This window comes from Podarcis melisellensis (assembly GCF_964234715.1).
Source record: "Podarcis melisellensis genome assembly, chromosome: 2".
Taxonomy (NCBI): Eukaryota; Metazoa; Chordata; class Lepidosauria; order Squamata; family Lacertidae; genus Podarcis; species Podarcis melisellensis.
The window spans coordinates 122050112-122073589 of NC_138529.1; the positions used below are offsets into that span (position 1 = coordinate 122050112).

At 50.4% G+C, this 23478-nt stretch overlaps 3 protein-coding genes across 3 annotated transcripts in view; 2 read left to right on the forward strand and 1 right to left on the reverse strand.

Moving 5' to 3' along the window:
- Positions 1-23478, forward strand: part of LOC309364627 (uncharacterized protein) — a 77526-nt gene that overhangs the window by 12617 nt on the left and 41431 nt on the right. The gene's annotated exons all lie outside the window — the stretch shown is intronic.
- Positions 8648-12567, reverse strand: LOC309365108 (HLA class II histocompatibility antigen, DR alpha chain-like). Its single transcript, XM_081903269.1, has 5 exons — positions 12362-12567; positions 10851-11108; positions 10234-10518; positions 9771-9912; positions 8648-9618 (listed from the first exon to the last, which is right to left on the reverse strand). Exons 1-5 carry the CDS (start codon positions 12462-12464, stop codon positions 9615-9617), a joined length of 792 nt encoding a protein of 263 aa, XP_081759395.1. The 5' UTR covers positions 12465-12567; the 3' UTR covers positions 8648-9614.
- LOC309365061 (H-2 class II histocompatibility antigen, E-S beta chain-like) lies at positions 13333-23076 on the forward strand. Its single transcript, XM_081903193.1, is given in 7 exon segments — positions 13333-13416; positions 13419-13590; positions 15445-15714; positions 18979-19260; positions 19401-19511; positions 20264-20287; positions 21159-23076. Coding segments are annotated over 7 exon segments (942 nt in total). The 5' UTR covers positions 13333-13347; the 3' UTR covers positions 21173-23076.

Sequence of the window (23478 nt, forward strand, 5' to 3'; positions counted from 1 at the left end):
TTCAATTTGTCCTTGGTCGTTTACAACAGCAACACATGCAATAGCTAGGTTGGCAAACTCCTTTGAATACCTCTTGGGTGGTACACCCTTCGTTGCTCTCTCAGACCTACGTAAGAGGTGCTGCTCTTCTCTGCTTTCTGGTTCAGCCTCTGAACTCTCTGGAGAACCAGCACTAAGCTTAATCAGTGGTTCATCCTCCTCTTCTGAGGGTCTAGTCATTATTTGAGATTTCCTCTCAATGACTGTGACAACTGAGCTGTCTGAGCTATCGCTGTCATCATCAGTACTACTGAACTCAATAAGATCAAACTCATCATCATCAGAATCAGAATCATCTCCAGTGGGAAAAGTGTGAACAATCACTCTCTCCTGTTCAGGAGCACTCTCTAGAAATTTTGTGAGAATCACCTGACCAGATTCAGACAAAATTACTCTGTAGAGACCCTTTTCATAACCCACAAAAATGCCTCTGGCATTCTTTACCCCACCTGGAGTTTCTGTTCTCACATGAGACCCAAAAACCTTGAATTGAGCAACTGAAGGTTTTCTATGGAACAGTTTCTCAAAAGGAGAACTTCCCAACTCTTTTGAAACCTTTCTCAACCACGTATAAGTAAATGACATTAGTGACTCAGCCCAGTACTCATGTGGCAGATGTGAACTTAGCAATTGCGCCTCCATTCCCTTTTGCAATTCTTTGTTCACCCTAACACAAACACATCTTTTCCAAGCTTCTTCGGAGCTAGCAATTTTGTGTCTTATCCCTTTCTTCTTCAGGAACCTCTGGAAATCCTGTGAAAGAAATAGTGGCATCTCATCTGTACAAAGACAAGCAATATTAGCATCATGCATATTTTTAACCTTGTCACAAAACTCTTTAAACCTTTCTAAGGCTTCTCTTGGTTTCTGCAAAACATAAATCCAGACATAATTTGTGAAAGAATCCACACACAAGGTAATATTTTGCATTGCCTCTAGATGGTGCTAGAGGACCAATCACATCAGCTGAAATGCTCTGTCAACCCTTGAGGGTCACCTTCTTGGTGTTCTTCTTGGTCAGACCTGCAAAAGAGATCACGTTAGAATCACAAGAATTACATTCCATGTAATCACTTTGATCAAAAGTCAACAAATACAGTCCATCTTTCTCTTTGGCAGAAAGATACAACTCTCCATTTTTGTAGATTTCGCAGTTCTCATCATCATAGGACAGTTTTAGTCCCTTCTTGGCAATCTGTGAAACGCTGAGCAGATTGAACTTCAATTCTGGAACCAAGTAAACATCGCTTATAGTCAAGTTCAGACTCTCAAGATACACAGTTCCAATCCCGGTGGCTTCCAGCTTCTGACCGTTGGCTTGTTGTACAGCGAAGCTTTGCTTCTTAAACGTCGAAAATAGTCCTCTGTGTCCACACATATGCTGTGTACACCCAGCGTCTAGGATGAAGAAGTTCCCCGCTTCTGGTGTGGCTTTTAGCGACATCAAAGCCTTTGCAGTCTCTGCCTTTGGCTTGGTATGATTTTTGCCTGATGCCTCAGACTTCGTGGAGCTCCCCTTGGCTCCTCTGTGCTGACGTGGCTTCTTACAGTACCGCTGAAGATGCCCAGTCTGGCCACAATTGTAACATCGGACAACGTTCAAAGCTACAGCATTTTCTCCAGTAGCAACAGCAGTGGGGGTGTCAGAACTCCGTTCTTGTCTCCCCCTGTCCTTGACCTCCAGGGCAGCAAGTCTGTCATGTTCATTAAGCACAACTGCATAGACCCTCTCCGAGGTCAAATCCTGCGCTGGGAGGGACCCCAGCTGACTGGCAACGGTTTTGTAAGTCCGATTCAGGCTGTTTATCACCATGAAGCAAAACACTTCCTCCTGCAAACGGAAATTATGTTCCACCATCTGTTGACGCAGATATTTCATTTCCGTCAGGTGCGCTTGAACATCTCCATCAGGCGCAAGCCTCAAATTGGTCAGCTTCTCAAAATACAGCAACGCTGAAGAACCTGCATCTCTCTGATGTGTCCTTCTCAAAGTGTCCCAAACCTCTTTCGCGTGCTGTAAATCATGTATATGGATAAGCTGCGAGTCTGACACACACAGAATTATAGCCGTTCTGGCCTTCACATCCTGTGACTCCCAAACACGCGTTGGTGCTGCAGGAATGGGGTTCTCAATTACCCCAAACAGTCTCTGATTCTGCAGCAGGGCCTTCATCTTAATAGACCAAGATGAATAATTATCATTGGTCAGGAGGGGTGGAGAAGGCAAGCCTCCGCCCTTCTTAGCATCCATTTTGAGTCCTTGCATTAACTCTCAAACACAAGCCTCTAAAATCCAAAAGCTGGTTTGTTTATGCTTTTGCCACCTGGCAGCTCTCAACACTGGCTGCGTTGGAAAGTTCCTTTCCAACAGTTCATGAGATACTGTCAAAACATTCAATTGTAACTTTCACTTCTCCTCTCTGAGGCACAGCCTTCACTGAAGGGCGTTGCTTAGCAACAGTGCATTCCTTTCCTTGGACAGGAAACCACAAGAATGTCTGGAATGCAGGCCTCTTCTCAATTGGAGCTGTTTTCCCATACGCTGCTCCCCGTGAAGCAGAGAATGAATCAATCTGCGTTCACTCTTTTAAGCCCAAAAATCTCATACCTTGGGCTCCTGAGGCTTGGCTGTCAGCTTCTTCTGGTCAGCTACTGGATGCAGAGGATCAGCTTTCTCACTTCAGGCTTCCATGGAGCGATGAAAACAGCAGCTCTGCCACTCCTTGTTGCAGACTTCCATGGATCGAAGAAACCAGCAACCGGCATCTGCTACCACTGTTGGAATTCTGCCTCGGTCAGAGGAATGTGCTACAGCGTAGGCACCGGCAGATATTCCTTGGCGACCTCCCCGCTGCTACACTGCTGATAAGCAGCCGAGGTCTTGGCGATTCTTCTCAGATGTGTGAGAGGAACACACCGTTCTTCCTCTCTCCCCTTTGGTGTCCCCCAGGGAGGGGAAAGAAGCAGACAGAAATCTATTTACATCTTTTATTCCTGTCTCTTATATCAGTACAGAGAAACATGTCTGCACTCCACAGCAGTAAGAATAAACTCCGCCCATGTACTTCCAGTACGGGTCATATGACACACACACTGAGCTAACATCCGGTGCTCAGTACAGAATGGACTGCCCCTTTGTTCCCATGGCAACAGTCACAAACATCCTGTTTGGCTTTCCAGCCACAAGCAGCTGCCTTAGCTGCTATAGCCTTTGCTTGCTGCAGCATTGGTGCTTTAAGATAACAGAAAGATGCATTGAAATTAGTGAGGCTGATTGATTTGAATACATTTTTCATAGAGTCACAGTTCTGTAGTTCGGCCATTTCCATTTGGGAAATCGGATCAACAATTTCAATGTCTACAGAAAATGGGTTCCGGGAAAGCTATATGCCCTGTTCATGGAGGTGAAGCGCTTTCATTCTAATTTGAAACTCCTTTTGCAACATTTCTAGTAAATCCACACATTTTGTTTGGGAATGCAACTGCTGGTTTTTCCGCCAACAGGTTTTGAGTTGTAGGGAGATGGCAGAAGTTTTCCTCCTTCAGTTGAGGAGGTCTAATTTTACTTGAAATGCTTTCATATGTGAAAACATATCACAGATGAGCTTCCCCTTTCCTTGAAGTTGAACATTGAAACTGTTGAGTAGCTCTGTTACATCTGTCAGAAAGGCAAGGTGCCATTTCCATTCTGCATCTTTGAGCTTGGGGTGAGCTCCCGTTGCTTGGTCCCTGCTCCTGCCCACCTATCAGCTCAAAAGCACACCAGTGAAAGTAGATAAATAGGTACCGCTCTGGAGGGAAGGTAAACAGTGTTTCCGTGCGCTGCTCTGGTTTGCCAGAAGCGGCTTTGTCCTGCTGGCCACATGACCCGGAAGCTGTATGCCGGCTTCCTCGGCCAATAAAGCGAGATGAGCGCTGCAACCCCAGAGTCGGTCACAACTGGACCTAATGGTCAGGGGTCGCTTTACCTTTGCTTCTTTGTTTTTTGAAAGCATAAAAGTAAGTCATTAAAATGTTTCAAAACTCTCCCTAGATCCATGAAGAAATAAAGAAAATACTAAGAATATCATATAGTAAAAGGCCAGAAGCATTCCTTTTAGGAATTTTAAATGATGATATTCCAAAAGAAAAAACTATTTTTTTCTTATACGCAACGTCTGCAGCAAGTATTGGAAAGGGAATCAGTTACCTACTAGGGGAGAGTGGTTATGTAAGCTTTAAGAATATTTAGAATTAGCCAAATTGACAGCTATAATAAGACAAAAACCAAAAAGTGAGGTGAAAAAGGAATGGGAGTGTCTAAATGAATACCTTAAAAGCCAAGGTTTGGTATGGAAAATACTAATAAAATTTATAATAATTATTTTTATTTTTAAAAAAGAATATCTTCATAGGCAACATTTAGTTCAGACAGAAATTCCTGAAACTGTCTGTGGTGTTAAGGAAAATTCTAGGTGCAAGGCTGCTCAGTCACCCAGCTCGTCGGGCAGAGCCCGCGGGTCCCTGCGGAATAAAGGAAGGAGCCCAGCCAACCAGAGCAAATAGCTGTAGACCAAAGTTTATTGCGCAATAGGTTCAAAGAGCAAATTTTGAACCCGGAGGATGGGGTAACAAAGACTTTTAAAACTTTCCCACCACATCCCAGAATACAGTTCGAAGGGGAGGGGTTAACCTTGGCAAACATGTCCAGACAAGTCCTTGGTACAAGATTAGCATAAGCAGACATGGGAGGGCAAGACTCAGGTATAAGATTAGCATAGACAAATATGTCTTAAGTACCCACCACCCAAAAGTACAATAGAAGTTCCTTTGCATGTCTGGGGCCTGATTCCTGGGACATCAGGAATCACAAGACAGAGAAACCAGTAGGAGAACACTTCAATCTCCCAGGACATTCTATACAAGATCTCAAAGTAGCTGTTTTACTACAAAGGAATTTCAGAAATAGACTGGAAAGAGAAGCTGCTGAATTGCAACTTATCACCAAACTTAAAACCATGGAGACACCTGGTCTGAACAAAGACCTTGGATTCTTATCTCATTATACATGACTGTCAGGGCCACCCAAGGTCCCAGCTCACAAGAGACCAAAGTCCAGTCCAGCTTATATACAGAAGCTTTTATTGAAGAACATTGTTAGCTTCACATCCGAGGCGCGTGGCCCTACGTCTGTTAGGCTTAGACCGCTGAAGTCCCCTCTGAATCAGTCCCGCCTCTACACCAGTTTAAGAGGCTTGTGCTGGACCACCTCTTCCTCTCCTTCCTTTTCCGCAGGGTCTTTCTGCCCCCCTGTGTTCCCTCCCTCCGGGATTCCCCAGAGGCTGAATCCTCTGACGCCTGTTCCCCCCTCCTTCGTGCTTTGGGACCAGGCTCCTCCCCCGGGCTCTCCTCACTTCCGCGCGCCTCCACATTTGAACTTGGCGCGCGTACGCTGCTTCTGACCTTCCTTTCGACAGTTACATTGCTCCCGGTACTACTCTCCGCCCCTTCCGGCAGGACGTCTTGCCCCGATCTCCTTCCCCTCTCTGCTTCCTGCTCTGCTCCGTCTGACACACTGGTAGCTCCACCCCCTTCACTCCGTTCCGGCGGAGAAGCCGGTCCCGATCTCCAACTCCCACTGGGGGTTCCCCCGCCGCTTCCCTGCTCCTGACTACTTCCCCCTTTGGCTCCCCTTGGCCTGACCAGGGGGGCTCCCTTTTGGGAATCCTCCGATTCACTGGAGGGACTCATGGACAACCTCGGGTCATTGTCATCCTCTTCCTCGTCGCCCTGGGATCCTTCCCCCTCGCTCTCAGTCTCCTCCCTCATCTGCGCCTCTCTCCCTGAACCCCTGACAATGACAAAGCCATTTTTCACCTTCTCACCCCTTGCTTTTTCCTGTAAGACCTATTGCAGTCGTTAAGAGTCGTCAACAGGCTCATCACAGCTATCTGCCAATCACCCATTCCCACCACCCTTCTGAGTAATACCCCTCCCCACCTTCTCACTATATAGAAGGGTCTGGAAACTTCAGTGTATCTGAAGAAGTGTGCATGCACACGAAAGCTCATACCAAGAACTAACTTAGTTGGTCTTTAAGGTGCTACCGGAAGGGGGGGGGAATTTGTTTTGACTATGGCAGACCAACACGGCTACCTATCTGTAACTGGGGCCTGAGACGAGTCAGGTGATGAGATTTGGCTTCCTTTGGCTAACAATGAGCCCAGCAATTTTCACCTCTGAGAACTTCCTGGAGTCCTTTTGCAAGGGGAAAATAGCTTTGGAATGGAGGAAACTGGGAAAGGAGATGATTTTATATTATTTTAAAGCTAGGTAACTTCCCTGAGCTGTCAACTTGGAAGGATACATTCAGGCATAATATTTGTAATATGTAACTTTAAAGATGTGCCCCCGTCCCTAATTTCCGTAACAGGGTTGAAAGGGGTGTTTGGGTCTGGAAAGGTTGAAGAGACCTGTCTCTGCCCCACAGCCGACTCATGAAGGAGGTCTGGCCAGCCTGACTGGGCCACATCCTGGCCTTGCCTGACCTGAAACACCCCCACCCTCCCCTGTGGGTTGTGCCCCATAGCCTTGAGGACTTGGGGGGGTCTCTGCCCGTTCTCTCCTCTTCCTCCTCCCTCCTGCCTTAGGAAGAGATGACCCACTTTGCTCTCCTGACGCAAGAGGGAGGGGGCTGCTCTCCAAGGAAATCTCCCTCCACACTGAGCCAAGGAGCCCCTATTACTCTAGCAAGGGATGCTATGGGGCTTGCCCAGCCCCACTCCATTCAGCTCAGCCATTCCCAAAGGGGTCCTTCCCTCAAACGGCAATTCCTCTTAAGCCATTGCTGGAAGCTACTTCTCTGTGAGGAGGTTTTGCTGCGCTCCCTGTTGACCTCCGTCTCCTGGATCGTGGCCAGCTTCCCTCTTTCATTTCCCTGAATGCTGAGCTGTGCTCCAGGCCTCCAAGTGGGGGGAAGCGAAACTCCCCCCAGTGCCTTTCTGCAGCGTCTCCTCTGCTGCCAGAAATAAGGGGGCAGAAGGAGGGAGAGGTGGGGGAGGGAGACATGTGCTATGGGCCCAGAAGTCCTGCTTCTGTCCAGGGACCCCCTTTGCCCCCCTCCTCTTGGTTTTTCTTCCTCCAAGAGGCCTCCTTCCCAGCCTCAGGCAGGAGCTGCACTGCATGCACACCCAAATTACATTGGCACTGCCTGCAAGGAGAAATCTAGCACAGCAGGGAGAAAGGCTGCAGGCCAAGCCATTGCCCCAGTTTCCTGCTTGCAGGGAGGTTATTCTGCTTCTCCTTCACATTGGGGAGAGGACAGCAAAAACATGAAGCTGCAGCTACCGTTACAGTGGAGCAGTCCTTTCTCCCTTTCTCTCATGGGAGCAGTTGTGGAATATAGATCTGAAGTTTTTAGCCTCAGTGCCTCTGAGGGTCCACAAAACCCACATTTCTCACACCCAGTTTGTCCCCTGGCAGCCCATCCCTGAGCATCTTGTATTCCGAGATCTTGACCCAAAGTTTCCTCCTCTCTCTCTCTCTCTCTCTCTCTCTCTCTCTTCTGTCTTGCTGCATTAATTGGCTCCCCCCGAATTTGGATCCCACCATCTGGGATCCAGAAGAAGGTATGAGATTGCACAGCAAGCCGGGCCTTGTCTGTTGGCCTCTGTGATGTTCCTGCTCAAGGCTTGGCGCCAGGAAGGACGCCTCTCCCAAACCCCACTCGGTGGTGTCATTTACCTTCTGGAGACTCTTGCAAGGTGGGGGTGAGAAAGAACTCAACAACTCCTTGCATTAATTTATCTTAATGAGGCACACAAAAATAGGGGCAAGACAGGGAGCTACCAGAAAAGAGTGAATCCTTCTCTGAGGCTTTTAAGGCATGTTCCAGGCAACACAGTCAACTCATGATGGAGGTTTGGCCAGGATGACTGGGTCACATCCTGACCTTGCATGTCCTGAAACACACACCTCTCTAGAGTCAGATAGGTAGCCGTGTTGGTCTGCCATAGTCAAAACAAAAAAATTCCTTCCAGTAGCACCTTAAAGACCAACTAAGTTAGTTCTTAGTTGGTCTTTAAGGTGCTACTGGAAGGAATTTTTTTGTTTTGACCTCTCTAGAGTGTTGTTGCCCCTGGAAGAAGACCTTCATTCATCCACCCTGAATTTTCTCCTTCTTCCCCCGATCACTCACTCCAGTCTCAGGAAGAGCAGGTGCTTTGATCTGGTGAGGCATCTTAGGACAAGGGGATGGGTTGTTCTGTTCCTCTCATCTGTTCCCCCAGAGAGGGAATCCATGGGTCCTGTAGGATAACGGTTTGGGGCATCACACAACCCACAGCAGGCCTTGAAGATCAGAAGAGTCCTGTTGCTGATCAGGGTCGCCCTGCCCCAGCATCCTGTTCCCAGCAGGGGACAGTCAGGCAGTCCAGGGCAAAGGCAGGGAGGCCAGCACTGGCTCTCCTGATCTCTGATCATCTCCCAGAATCTGGGCCTAGAGACACGAGGAGTCAGTGTAGCCACTCTGGTTGCAGTGCTACCCATTTCCTCAATGGTTCACCTTTTCATTTTAAAATAATAAATATATCCAGAGCTTATAGGCAGAGAAAACAGCACTAGAAACAAATCAACAAACTGTAAGATTTATTCATTGCTTTTGGAAATATGGGAGCATGTATGAAAAACAGCAATTGGGCTGCACAGAAGCCATTGGGAAAGTTTTGCAGAAGAAGAAGGGATCTTTTCCTCCACACTGACAGATACAACCCTGCTTTATGTGGACAAGAAAGGTGTTTGGGGTTTCTTTGCAACTACGCTTCCCCAACAAGCTGGATGAATCCTCATTGTGATTAAGTAAACACCTGAGGGGTGTATTCCTGCAGTGCAATGCACGGAACTGAGTAAGGCTCTCTCCAAAAACTGGAGAGGGAGGTGAATGGTTTTGGGTAAGTGGGGTGGAGATAGGAATTAGTATGCCTGACACTCTGTTGGCAGGGGGTCTCCTTGAGCCACGCAGATGCAAGGCGAGGCAAAGCAGGAAGCCCCCACAAAAAACTATCCTGAGTCAACCATGGAGTTTGGGGGAGGATCTGCAGCCAAACCACAAGCAGAGGCTGGATGCCCCTCTGTCGGAGATGAGATTCCTGCAATGCAGGGGGTTGGACTAGATGACCCTTAGGGTCCCTTCCAACTCTACAATTCTATGATTCTATGAAATGCACGATTACTAGATAGCCAGAAGCAAAGGCACCAGGGAGTTTCAGAACCTGCATAGAGGGAGCTGTAAATGTTGCACCATATGGCAAGACTTATAATGTGAGTAAACCATATACTTTTCTTATTTACTTAAACAGAGCAATTTCTTTGTAAAGAGGGAAACATAAAAGGGAGAAAAGTAATGTAAGTCTGCCTAAGCACCTTTGGCTATCATAATTGTTCTTAAAAGCTAAGCATATGATCCGAAAAGCTTCTAAGGATAAGCTGCACACGGAGGAAGCAACTCCTTCCAGCTGATTTGTAGCAGAAGAGACTCTTGGCAAAGGAGCTGAGCTGAGAGGGTTCAAGGAAGAGGCTGTCAGGAAAGGAATCCTCCATTATCTGAAAAGGAAGGAGAAGGGAGATGGTGAGCTGGGAGTATTGAGGCTGAGCACCTTCTGGGCAGGACGAGGCCCACCCCACCCCTTTGCTGTGTACTTTGGCTTCCCTTGAATTTGTCTCTGAGCCCCTGAGGGGAAACGGGTTCGACTCACATGAAGCCCCTGCGATCGTTCATCCTCATGGCCTTGAAGAAAAGGATGGTGCCAGCGATGATGCCCAGGATGCCAAAGGCCAAGCCCAGGGCACACAGCACGTTCTCCATCGTCTCCGGGATGGGAGAGGGCGCCTTGGAAACTGGGATGGAGGGAGAGAGAGGACAGGGCTAAGGGAGGACTCTGTTTCTCTGAGTGTGTTCAGCGGAAGAAAGAACCCAGGAGTCCTGACACACCCGCCCCACAGCCCTTAATGCACACACTTTTAAGTTAAACTGAGAGAAACTAACTCAAGGAACCCCCAAAAGGTGGCTAGCAAGAGCAGAACAAATTATTCAAGACTGCAAGTGTACTTCATTTGAATAAATTTATCTGATCTTCAGAACTTGTTTCTTATGAGCCATGAATCTGGGTTTCTGAGTTCAAGTCCCAGAGAAAAGCCCCAATCCTGCCCAGTGCTTACCCCAGATCTTCTCCATCTTTCCCTCTGGGATGCCCCAGTGCTCCACCTGGCAGACGTAGATGTCTCCCTGCTCAGGGACGAAGGGGAGATAGGAGAACTTGCGGAAAGTGTTGTCCACGCTGGGGTAGAAATCTGTCTCCTCCACGCCCTTGGAGACCACCTCGTTGTTCTTCAGCCAGGTGACGTTCAGCACTGGGGGGGAGAACCTGTCCACAAAGCAGATGAGGACGTTGGGGTCCCCCAGTTCCACGGCATTTTCTGGGTACACAGTGGCCGTAGGAGCAACTGAGGAAGGAGATGGAGAAAGAAATGGGATTAAAACCCATTTGAAGCAGTCTAGAAATGGAAAGCATAGCAATTAGGTGCTGTGGGTATTTCTGCACCGGGTGTTCAGGTTTGGGAATGCCTCTGAGCTTGTACAGAGTGCAATGCTGCCCCTCCCACCAGGTTTCCCTTCCCTTTTAGCCTGTCTCAGTCAGCCAAGGACTGGCTCCCTGGAGCAGAGTTCCCTCTGGGGAGGCAGAAAGGGGTCCTGAAGGGTCTTCCGTGTCAGAAGCCAAGAGACCACCCCCTGCCTGACCCCCAGCTCTCTCCCCTGCCCCCCTTGCGTGTCCTACCGTTCAGGGCACGGGTGCGGTTGCTTCGCTTCATGAGCACCTCCATGTTGTTCTTCATGACGGCGATGTTGGCCAGGGCGCCCTGCACCTCGAAGCTGGTGAAGCGCTGGAAGTCCGGCAGCCTCCAGACGTTCTGCTTCTTCTCCCAGTCCACGTGCAGGATCTCCTCGTTGTCAAACTCCAGCAGGAACTCCCCGGACTTCTTCTCCGAAGGGAAGCTCTCCTGGAAGAAGTCCAGCTCCACCAGGGTGTCCTCCACTGCAGGGGTGGGAGAGAGAGGGAGGCTTTAGGACCCCGCAGCAGGATGAGGGAGAACCTGCCGCATTGCTCGGAATGGGGCCACCACCAGGAAGGCTCTCTAAGAAGACGGGGGGGGGGCTTCATTTGCTCCCAAACACACAGACTTTAAAATCCTCTCATTTCACAGCCATAACAGCCCCCAAAGGTGATCCTGAGGGGCATTTGTGTGGGGGGTGACTCTGGCAGATAGAAAGTTGGAGGAATCCTTTGAGAGACCAATCCATGACTCCTCACAGGGTTGTTGTGAATATAGCAAGGATGTAACTCTGCCCTGAGCTCCTTGCCCCAAAGTGAAACCAAGAATTCAAGGATTTCCTCAGCGTTTATAAGGGTTCTGCTCAGAGATTTCTTTTAGGGTCCACCGAAGTTTCTGGCCCCTTATGTGTTGCTGGGGAGGAGACAGACCGCTCTGTCTTGGGGGGGGGCATTAGGTGGGGGGCTGATGCCTTTTGGGGGTGACCACTGGGGGCTTCTGAATCAGGCAGGTCTCTCTGGCAGCCTAGTCTATAAAGGAGAAAGAACAATTCTTCTCCAACAGGAAAGGCTTAGAGGCACAAATCCCGAACTTTGAAGCAAGGCAGTGGGTGGGGTGGGGGGTGCTGTTTGCACCCAGTCCTCCCCCCTCTTTTTTTTTAACCCCTGGACCAGCTTAGTTGAGGGTTCAGATCCTCCCTCCCCTCCCTCGTGTTTTGGGGGCGTCCAATTTCCTTCCTCCGGACCAGGCAGGTCTCTGTGGCAGCCGAGCCCACAGAGAGGAATAATAATTCTTGTTTTATTTCCCTTTTCCTCCTTGTAACAGGACAGGCTAGGAAGGGGCACAGACTCAGATCTTCTAAGCTAGGTGTGTGCGTGTGGTGGGAGCTGCTGTTTGCACCTTTTCCCAATCTCATTAAAAAAACCTAGCCCACCTTACAGGAGGGACTAAATCCTTCTTGCTCGTCATCCTCCCATTCCACGCACCTCCCAGCACTCTTTCCTGGGCGGGGGGGGGGGACGTCCAATTTCCTTCCTCCCCCCATCCCGCCGCATTCCCGGGTGCAGCTTCTGCACCTGTCGTGGGGAGGGGGCTTCTCCTCCCTGTAGCCGAAGAGACCCCTCCTCCTTTGCCCACAAGCAACGCCCAGGGACACAATCCTTCTCCCCATATCCCCCCAGCTCCCCTCCTGGGACCCCTCCCCAGACATTTCCCGCTCCCTCCTGCGCCCCCCGACCTTTCAGGGCTCCGGCCCCCCTTGGCGGGGCGAGGAGGAGGGTCGCCCAGAGGCAGCAAAGGGCTCTTCCTCCTCCTCCTCCTCTTCCTCCTCTGGGCTCCATCTCTGCAGCTCTTCCTGGGCCGAGGTGGGCGAGGGGCGACTCAAGCCCAAGTGTCCCTTGCCCCTTCCTCCTGGGTGCTCGCCCTCCAAGTGAATGTGGGGCGGGGGCGGCCAGGGGTTAGGGTTTGGCGGACCGGGAAAGTCCCTGCCAGCTCGGCCAATGAGAAAGCGCCCTGGCGATGACCAGTCTGTCTCCAGGTAAACCATCCCCAGGCAGGAGCCTCAGCCGGAGACGGAGCGAAAACAGAAGCAGGAAAAGGGCAGCTGATATTTTTGGGGTGGGGGGGCTGGATCTGCCCAAGAGGGGAGGGGTCTCCTCCAGGGAAGGGGCTGCGGGGGCTCCTCTCTGTCTCCCCCCTGTGTGTTTCTTCATGGGGCTCCTCAGACACCAGGGATGTTTCTTGCAAAGGGGAGCTGGGGGCTGGAGGGGGCTTTTATTGGGGGGAGGGGGGTCTCCTTACTGGGGGGCTGCCAGGTCTCCTCGGGATGCAGGCTGGGGGCGAAGAGGGGGAGCCCCCTCCCTCAGCAGACAGTTATTCCCCCCTTGAAACTTCCTTCCTCTTTCCGGATACATTGAAGGAACGAAGGTTTAGTGGCTTAAAACGCAGCGGAAGAAAAGCGCATCTCGCTGTTTTGAAGCCTGAGTCTGAAATTTCCCCTTTTGCTGCCAGAGTAAAGTTTTGGATGGAAGTGGCAGATTTTTGTTAAGCTTTATATTTCCCCCCCAAAAAAAGGTTTTCCGGGGAGGATATTGATTCACACGCGACGCAGCAACAATGGAGACATCAGAAGCAGCTGAGAAGGCAAAGAGGAACTTGCAGGTCTATCGAGAGCAGAGAGAGCCCTGATAATGCTCTTTCCAGGAGTTCCCTGCCTGGCGACCGATGACGCTGCCTCCGCTGGGAGGCGGATTGGACGCTCGCGGGGCGGGGAGGCGGAGTGGGCGGGGCTTGGGCAGGAGTTTCCCCCGGAGCTGAGCGGAGAAAGTCCCATTTGGGAGTCTTCGGGGGGCGAAGAAGAGAGAAGGATGGGGGGCTCCGGCGCTGCGCCTTTGGCCTTTGGGGGGCTCCTGCTGGGGATGCTGGTGGTCTCCGCTTCGGAGGGGCTGGGCGTGGAGGCGCCTCCAGGTGAGCAAAGAGTCTGCCATGGGGGGAGAAGGAAGAAGAAACTCCGCTTAGCGGGACCCCCATCGGTGGGGCTCCTTTGAAGATCCCTCGTAGATGGTCTTCCATGATCTTAGCAGGGAGTCCGTAAGTGACTGTGGAGGCCAATTCTGGATCCCCACGTCCTTCCACAGGGGGGGGCATTGGTTTCCAGGCGGGAGTTGACCACGGTGAGGGTTTGCCAAGCGTGCCTTCCTCTTAGCTCGTTTCTCCCTTGTGTCCTGAGTTCGAGTGTCTTCAAAGCGCATGACGCCTTTGGTAAAGGCTGTTCTCCCATTGGAGCGCTCGCAGGCCAGTGTTTCCTAGTTGTCAGTGTTTATACTACATTTTGTTAGATTTACCTTGAGAGAGTCTTTAAACCTCTTTTGTTGACCACCAGCATTAAGCTTTCCGCTTTTAAGTTAGGACTAGAGTAGTTAATCAGGCATCGGAACAACAGCAAAGTTGATGTTGAAGAATCCTTGCTTCCCCATGGGGGATCTTTGCTTCTTCCAGGACAGGGGGGGGCAAAGGGGCAGGAGGGAAGGGGAAACACTCCCCCCACTGAAAAAGAGCAGCTCAGGCTTCTTGGACTGGGAAGGAGAGAGCACTTATTTATTGAAATTAATTATCTCCCTCCTTTCAGGATTAAAATCCTACCCCAGCAACTTACAAATAGCATTCAACTGAATTTTAATAAAACCACAACATTAACATATTAAATAGTCTTCCTGCAGGACAACTGATGGCAGGCAGCCCTAGGGGACTTTTTTTACAGGGTGGGGCGGGGAGCGTAGCTGAATCTGGCCCTGAGCGCTTCTTCACCTGTCTCTCAAAATTATCCTCATCATTCTTAGTCCACTTATCTCCCATCATTTCCTAGTACCTCGGGTTAAGAGCTTTGCTTCAGGATGAGAACAGAAATCGTGCTCTGGTGGCGTAGGGACAGCAGGAGGCTGCATTAGCTAAAGTGGTGCTTCAGGTTAAGAACAGTTTCAGGTTAAGTACGGACCTCCAGAAGGAATTAAGTACTTAAGCTGAGGTACCACTGTATTAACTCTATAAAGGACTCCACATAATGCATAAATATCCCTTTCTTCTGCTTCTAACACAGGCATGGGCGTAGCCAGGACTTTTGTTAGGAGGGGGAACCTCAGTTTGCTATGTATTTTTATTGATGTTTATTGATTTCTTGGGGGGGGACTGGCTCCTCCCTGCCTACGCCCATGACACCGGCAGCAAAACTGGGGCAAAGGGGACCCTGAGCTCCCCCTCCCTCGTGGAAGGTTCCCTCTCCCAGTCTCCAGCCCCCCTGCCTTGGGGTCCTCTGGGTGCTCCTGCGTAGAGAGGCGTCGCTTCCTGCGCTCTGGCAGGGAAAGCGAAAGTGAAACCGGGTCTCCGGCAGCGGGAGGGGGGTCTCGTGGGGGGGTAGTTGCAGTGAAGTCCCATTCAGAGCAGAGAAGCGTCTCCCACCCTCCTCAGTGTCTCCCCCTTTTCCTGGTTTCTCTCCCACTCCCAAGATTTCCTCTCGTAGGTTGTGCCTCCCCCTCCACAAAACGGCCTTTCGCTGCCGCTCTTTCCCTTTCCTTTGGGAGGGGGTGAAAGGGGGCGGGGTCTCCCCGTGGGATCACGTGACACGAGAGAGAGAGAGAGAGAGAGAGAGACAGAGAGACAGAGAGACAGAGAGACAGAGAGAGATACTGTAATGGGAGACAAAAAGACCATCTCTCTCCTGCCCGGCAGGTGCAACTATCGGCTATGGTGAGAGCTGCGTCCTTAAGGCAACCGGAAGTCTCTGTCCGTCCCCCAATTTCTTTCTCCCCCCTTCCCCCCCCCCAGAGCATTTCCTGTACCAGAATAAGGGCGAGTGCCACTTCTCCAACGGGACGCAGCGGGTCCACTTCCTACAAAGGCACTTCTACGACCGGCAGGAGCTCGCCTACTTCGACAGCGACCGAGGGAAGTTCGTGGCGGTGGCTGAACTGGGGGAGCCCGACGCCAAGGCATGGAACCAGGACAAGGACCTCCTGCGGAGCGAGATGGCCAACGTGGATCGCTTCTGCCGGCACAACTACGGGGTCCTCGATCCCTTCTCCCAGTCCCGGCGCGGTGAGTCCAGACTCGGGGGGGGGGGCGTCATGGGAAACGGGGGGTGGGGGTGGAGTGGACCCGGGACTTTCCCCCCTCGACGCCCCTGTCGCTGCTGCCCCCCCGGGCCCCCTCCCCTCCCGCTTTTCAGAGAGATAAAGGGGCCTTTCCTGACGCCCCACTCCAGAGGCAGAGTTTCTGTGTATCCCTGGAGGCATCATAACCCATTTCGTGTATTGCAATGTGGAGGATGTCTGCCTTACTTTAGTTATTTATTATTAATTAAATTTGCATCCCGCCCTATACCTGTAGGTATTGCAATACAAAATTGCAGTATTTGCAATAATACTAATACTAACAATAATAATAAAAATAAAAATAACAACAACAAACAACAACAATAACAACAATAATAGAAGTAATGATTATTTATTATTATTATTATTATTATTATTATTATTATTATTATTATCTATACCCCATCCATCTGGCTGGGTTTTCCCAACAGAATTAAAAGCACAATAGAACATCAAACATTAAAAACTTCCCTAAACTTTATGTATTACCTGTGCATTCCCACAGCCCCCCCCCCAGGAGCTCAAGATGGTGTTCTGTCCTCTCCTCATTCCATCCCCACAACAACCCTGTGAGGGAGGCCAGGCTGAGGGGAGGGGCTGGTCAGGGATACCCAGGAGACTCAAGGCCCAGGGGGGATTTGAACCCAGGACACAGTCCAACGCTGGACTACATTAGAGTGGGGGACTGCAAGGGGGACATAGGCAGCCTTTCAGGGGGAGCAGAGAGAGCACATTTGAAACAGAAAACACAAACATTTTTAAATTACAAAATGATGTTGTTTGGACCTCACTCATTTATTGATTGTGACACATTAGCATGTTATTTCCTGCACACCTGACATGGATTCAGGTAGGGCTGCCATATGTCCAGGTTTTCCTGGGAATTCGGGTGTTTAAATTGGGGGGGGGGTTAGAAATTGACCCCACAATCTCAAAATCACATACGTTCAGGATTAAATAATTATTATTATAAACATGGTCCTTTTCCTTCCCACCTACTGATTACTATTTTCAGCCACCAGGCTCCCCTCCGCCCCCGCCCCCCGTTCTCCAGGGATCATCCCTAAATCAAAAGTATATTGGAAGGAAAATTACTATAATCACTTGGGGTGTGTGAATTTGCATAACATCTGCTCTACATCACACACAAATTGATGTGCTGTTTTTCAGTTGGAGTGAAGGGCCCCAAAATAAATTGGTGGTCTCTCTCTCTCTCTCGCACACTCACACAGATGTCTGACAGGCGAAACTTTCCCGGTAATTGCTTTTCCACAGGAGAAAAGGGCTTAACCTGTTGAATTTCTGCCTTCCACTCAGCTGTAAAAGGCATAAGAACCTCAGCTGTCTTTGTGCAATTCCCATCATCCCCGGTGAGCAGGACCAGTGGTCAGAGAGGATGGGAATTGTAGTCCAAAGAGAGTTGGCAACGCAAGTTTGGGAAACACTGAGGAGACCATTGTACTGTAAATGAAGGATCCTGTGAATTCTGAAGATCATCCTGTTTGCCAGGAAAAAAGGAAGGACAAACTCCTGAGATTCCTAGGACTGGGAAATGAGACAGAAGGATGGGAAGTGTCCTAGGAAGGGGAGGGGCATCCCAGGACCCCCAAGGAGTAGGAGTTCCCTGTTTGTGGAATGCCCAGCCTGACCACTGGGGAAACTGGGCTGACTTTGGGTAGATTGGGGAGGTCAGAGATCCCACTGGTGGGAGTGGGAAGTTGGGGGTGGGAGCGTAGGATAGACTGACTGTCCGGGGGGGGGGGCAACCTAGGCTTTCTGTCACCCGGGCAAAGACCCAGTTTTGTCACACACACACCACGTGTATTTACATACACGCACAAAACTTGACACATTTGTTCATAAAGGGCATAAAAAGGGCTAGTAAAATTGTCTGTGTGTGTATCTGGCTTAGTAGATCTCCTCAGAGAGTAGTAGATCATTTGAGGAATTCTAAGGAATATCATTACTGTAAATAATAATAATAATAATTTAAAAAATAGAAACTGTGATAATGATGAGGCAGATAAGTAAAGATAAAGGGACCCCTGACCATTAGGTCCAGTCATGACCGACTCTGGGGTTGCCGCGCTCATCTCGCTCTATGGGCCGAGGGAGCCGGCGTTTGTCCACAGACAGCTTCCGGGTCATATGGCCAGCATGACTAAGCCGCTTCTGGCAAACCAGAGCAGTGCACGGAAATGCCATTTACCTTCCTGCCGGAATGGTACCTATTTATCTACTTGCACTTTGACGTGCTTTCGAACTGCTAGGTTGGCAGTGATAATGATCAGGCACATACCAGAGAGTAAGTCCTACTGAACTCAGTGGTATACTTGTGAGTAAAAATGCTTAAGATTGCAGTATATGACTGCAGAATCTTTACACCGTTATCTCGGAGTAAGCTCCATTGAATTCAATGGGACTTCTGAGTAGTAAAGGCAGTAGTAAAGGCTCTAAAGAATAAAATAAAAGAATAAATACTCCACAAGTTTTCTTTAAAAATTGCTGGCTGCTGAACCATTGCAATTAAAGAATTGGCTACATTTTCTTTCCAAATTACAGGAAGGGATAAATACAAAGAGCTTCATATGTCAGCATCACATATCATTCATTGCAGGTATTTTATTTTCAGTATAAAGAGGACACAGCTTTTGAAGCTGATTGTAGGCTGCAGTGCCCTCTCTATGTGTTCACGTGGTGTAAACATGTATGTTGTCTTCTAGAGATCCAAACACACACACACACAAACACACAAAATGAACACACAAGCAAGCAAGACTCCAAAGGGCTTCTGTTCCCAAAAGGGCAGGAGGGGATGTTCTGATCTCTTTACCACTTCTAATTCATCTCTGAGACTTTAAGGGAAGCAAAAGAAGAGGAAAGAAAAATAAGTTCCAAAAACAGTCAGGGGGAAAGGGGATGGAGGGTCGTTTTCCAGGTTTTCCTGCTTCACTTTGCAGATTAGCATCACTCTGGTGTTCAGCAGATGCTTTTAGACTCTGGAGCCACCAGGGGGGGCTGCGATGAGAAAGGCCCCCCCCCCCTGCAAGCTGGGAGCCTCAGTTGCGCCCCTCTAGAGGCTTCACCCTGGCTAGCCCCCTCCCCTGTTAACTGTGGCCTCTCCTCCCTCCCTTGAAGCCTCCAGGTCCCTCCCTGCCTAAATCTCTGACCTTCCTTCCACATCTCCCTGGCCTCCCCCCCCCCACAGTCCAGCCCAAGGTGAAGATCACCCCCACAGACAATGTTGAATCTTCACCACACAACACTCTGCTGATTTGCACCGTCAACCGCTTCTTCCCTGCGGGGATCGAGATCAAGTGGTTCAGAAACGGGAAGGAGGAGCCCAAAGTGTGGACCACGGACCTCATCCGGAACGGGGAGTGGACCTTCCATATTGAGGTGATGCTGGAGACAAAGCCAGAACGTGGAGACGTCTACACCTGCCAGGTGGAGCACGCCAGCTTCGAAGGCCCCGTCACGGTGAAATGGGGTAGGACGCCTTGGCAGCCCTTACCCATCTCCTGCCCAAGGAAGTGGGGGGCATTCCTGGGGGGATGGATGGGCTGCTCCCCCCTCAGGGGGCTGATCCCAGGCCTGCCTTTCCTCACTCAGGGCTTTTTCTTTCTTCAGAGCCACAGTCGGACTCTGCCAGGAGCAAGATGTGGACGGGGATTGTGGGGATTGTGCTGGGGCTGGTCTTTGGGGCCACTGGACTCGCCCTTTACCTGAAGAACAAGAAAGGTGAGGGTGGGGTGCCAGGGGGAGAGGGAGGGTTGGGTGTGGGGCTGGACTGGGCTCCAGGCTCCCCTCCTCTTCTTAGGCAGAGGCTCTGGAGAGGGTTCTGTTCCTTCTCCACTCCTAGGAGGTCCCTCTTGGTGTCTCAAATGGAGCCTCAGCTCTTATGGAGATGGTCTGAGGTTTAAATCTGTAGATGAAGACCTAAACTTCCTGTTCAATATATGAGGGAGAAATTCAAAAACATCTCTGGCTCTGAAGCCTTTGAGCAGAGTAAGGACACAGATGTTTTGCATCTTCCTGGTCCCAGCAGTAAGTCAAAGGCTCTCTCTCCCTGCTGAGCGAAGGGCCTTTGAGACACTGACAGTCAGGAGGCGGAATTCATCTCCCTTGGGTCTTTTTGCTGTTTGTGTGTGACATAAATCAACAACTGGGCAATGCAGAGCCCCAAAGGAGGCAGCCTAAGGAATATGGGGGGTTTGTGGGGTGGGAGCATTGGGTAATGGGAAAGAGATTAGTTGGCAAGATGTTCCCCAGGGTCCTTTCTGTATCGGGAAGGAAATATTTATTTCCTACAAAGACTCTTCTTTCACCCCTCATAGTCCATAGGACAGAATAAAGGGGAGAAAGTTCCTAGCTGTGCCTGGAGTGTGTTATCTTGACCTTGGGGGTGGGGTGGGGGGGGGGTTCTCAGAGAAGCTATTTCAGGGGACATCTGATGCTGACTGAATCTTTCTATTCTTTATTTTCTCTCCCAGGGCAAGCTGTTCCTCAGCCTCCAGGTAACTTTCCTCTCTGCTCTTCCATCCTCCTCCTCCTCCCCCAACCCCCTTCTCTTGGCTGCTTGCTGTGGCCCCCCCATGGCTTCCTTTTAGAACAGAGGGGAGGGGCTTCCTATGGATCAATCCATCCCCTGATGCACACACTCCAATATCATGTCCTGGAAGGGGGTCTCCAGGGGAATGTCCCACCTGGGAGACAGTCAAGCAAAGTTCCTTAGCAGAGGCTGAGTGAAGAGACCAGGGCTGGCGTTTGGCCCTTGGGAGACAAAGCTCTCCTGCCCATTGCAGGACATCTATTCCTGGGGGGGGGGTCCTCTTTCGCCCTAAAGGCTGCATCCCCTCTTTCTGGGGCCCACATGACATTGCTGGGCAGGTGGGGGTGGAGAAAAACATGCCAATTTCCCTATTGCTGAGTGGACTAGTTTCTGCCCCTCTCTGTTCTTGGTCCAGGCAAGCAAGGGGCATCCTCAGAGTTCAAGGGAGGTGGACTCACTCCTGGAGGGTTCAAAGCGGGGACAGGAGGAGTGTCTGGAGAGAGCCATGAGGGCCAGAAAGAGAGGCCTGGGGGCCAAATTTGTTCCAAGGTCCGTGGTTCCCCATTTCTGCTCTAGAGAGATCTCCTTGGTCTCTTCTGAAGCTCCTCTTCTCCACTGCCAAAGCCAGCCAAGTCTCCCTCCCACTGCCTCCTTCCCTCCTCAGAGCCCCCCTGCCAGGCCCATAACTGGAGGCAATGGGAATTGTAGTTCACAATACTGTATCTGATGGCCGCCCTATGGAGTGTCCCCCCAATCTTGCCAGGGATTCTTCTGCCCCTTTCTCCCCATTCCTCACCCCACAGTGATGGGCTTGTCTCTCTCTCCTCTGCCTGCAGGACTCATCAGTTAGACTTCGCTGCTCGATCAGGATCCTGGGATGTGGAGAAGCTCTGTTCTTCCTGCCAGTTGCCCTCTGTCCATGCTCAGAGGGTGGAAACCTCCTTGGAAGCTGGATGGAAGGAGTCACAGATCAAGAACAACAGTGTCCACCCCTCCCCCACCTCTGTTGCTTGCTTGTCATTTGGGGGAAGTTTCTTCTTGTGTTTCCCTTTCTGCTTGTTGATTGCAAGTTATCTCAACCTGATTTTACTTCTTTGCACCTCTCTGCTAGAGAATTTGTGCCTTGAATCTCCCAGGAGGAGCCTGAGCTGTCCCTGAAAACAACCATGAATCTCCTCAGACTGCCAGGACTGGTCCTTCAAGCCCTGATGGGGAGCCTCACAACTGAATTGGGGAGGGGTCCCATGTGGCCTCCCACACCTCTCCATGTGGCCCCTGGGACTTTCCCCAGCCTTGCGTTGCCCCTTCCTTCAGAGTCTTTGCCTGGCTGGGATTTGTCCTCCTACTCCAATCATGTTTCTTGCTTGCCTTGATGGAGGATGGAGAGGGGAGGGTGAGCTTGTGCAGGGACTGGTCTCCTGTGAAAACTTCACACTGGCCTTTGATGCTCTGCTCCTGCCCACCATTGTCGTGTGGCCCCCAGAAGGTTCCCCAGAAGAGAATGTGGCCCTTGGGCTGGAGAAGGGTCCCCACACCCACTTCCTTTGTTGCTCATCTTGCTGTGGACTAAGATGGCTCCCCCCTCCCAGCTGCCCCTTGGGTGACCTGGGAACACAGGGTCACTGGAAACTGCCTTAGACCGAGTCCATCTGGCTCAACAGCATTTCTGGTCCCATATGCCCACACTGACTGGCAGTGGCTCAATTGATGTTTCAGAGGGTGAGTCTTTCTAGCCCTTCTTGGATGTTCCGGGGACTGAACCTTCTACACTCCCAAGCAGCTGCCCTTCCGTGTAGGATACTTAAAGTGCAGTCAAACCAGCAATGCATGCTTTCTGGAAAGGCACGTGATAGGATCTGGAGCTCACAGAATTTCCCCGTAGGTTTTCCTCCTCATAAACTTTGACTCACTTTCAGCAAGCCCCTTCTCGGAAGGACATGCCTTCTGGAGAAAATAGGAGTCAAAGACCCATTTCCCCTTGTTGCAAATTAGTCCCAACAACGTCCTCTTGATCCAAGTGGGCATTCCCAACTATTGATACACTCCACCCCAATCTTTGAGTGGTGTGAGGTTCCAGGGGTCCAGGAAATGAGGGGCAGCGAAAACTCTGGTGTCTTTAGGTTATATGGTTTATTGACACACGTACATGCATCCTGAGTCTATGATGGGCTCACAGCATCAAAACCCCAAGAGGTTCCTGGCCAAAGCAGCTTTGGATTCAGACAGACACCAGCCATGTTCCGAAACTCTCCTTCCAGCTGGCTGCTGACAGACTGAAACCTCTCCCCCCCCCCCAAATCAGGCCACAGCAACTGAAATCCCCAAAACTCTTGTCCCTGCTCACTAATTTGGACCTCAGGGTGGGGCTCCACCCACTTTCTCCATGGCTCATTCTTAGCAGCCATTATCAGTATTCCTGCTTTTGAATCCCTGCTAGATCTGGAGATCCAGAGACCTTGATTCAACCCATTACTGGTTCCAGGAATTCAGGGGTGCCGCCCCCCCAATATAACAATAAATTAAATGCGCACACCCCTATTATTCCTCCTCAATCTCTCTCCCCCCCTCCCTCACAACATGAGTCCATTTCCAGGGACAGCCCATCTCCTTCTTTTGCCCTGATGCTTTTATCTCCACTGAGCCGGTGATTTCTTAATTGCTCTGTAAATATTCAGCTATTTTGTGGTGATAACGATGTCAAGCCTTGGGGTGACTTGCTCTGAGCTGTACCAATAAAGATTGTCCTCAACCTCCCTCTGTTGTCTTTGAACTGTTTACTTCAATTAAAGGCCAATATTCACAGAGTGCGTCACGTGTCCATCCTGGAGGGGGGAAATCTGCCCATTTCCACACAACTTCACTTGTGAAAAGGTGGCTTTTGTTGGTTTCTGTGTGTTGCCACTGTGCAGTGCTCTTAGAGTCACAGGACTCTGTTTACATTCCAGAGATTCCAGGCTGTTGGAAGTCTCACGGAAGACAGGAGAGGGGTGTGATGTTACTGGTTTCCTGTTCCTTTGTTTTTCATAGAATCATAGAGTTGGAATAGACCACAAGGGCCATCGAGTCCAACCCCCTGCCAAGCAGGAAACACCATCAGAGCACTCCTGACATATGGTGGTCAAGCCTCTGCTTAAAGACCTCCAAAGAAGGAGACTC

What these genes read in the sequence shown, in the direction of transcription:
- LOC309365108 (XM_081903269.1), bottom strand. Translation starts at nt 12,464, where the DNA reads ATGGAGCCCAGAGGAGGAAGAGGAGGAGGAGGAGGAAGAGCCCTTTGC. An exon ending in CCGCACCCGTGCCCTGAACG is followed by an intron (nt 10,519 to 10,850) that starts GTAGGACACGCA and finishes CTCCTTCCTCAG; the next exon opens with TTGCTCCTACGGCCACTGTG. An exon ending in AAAGATGGAGAAGATCTGGG is followed by an intron (nt 9,913 to 10,233) that starts GTAAGCACTGGG and finishes CCTCCATCCCAG; the next exon opens with TTTCCAAGGCGCCCTCTCCC.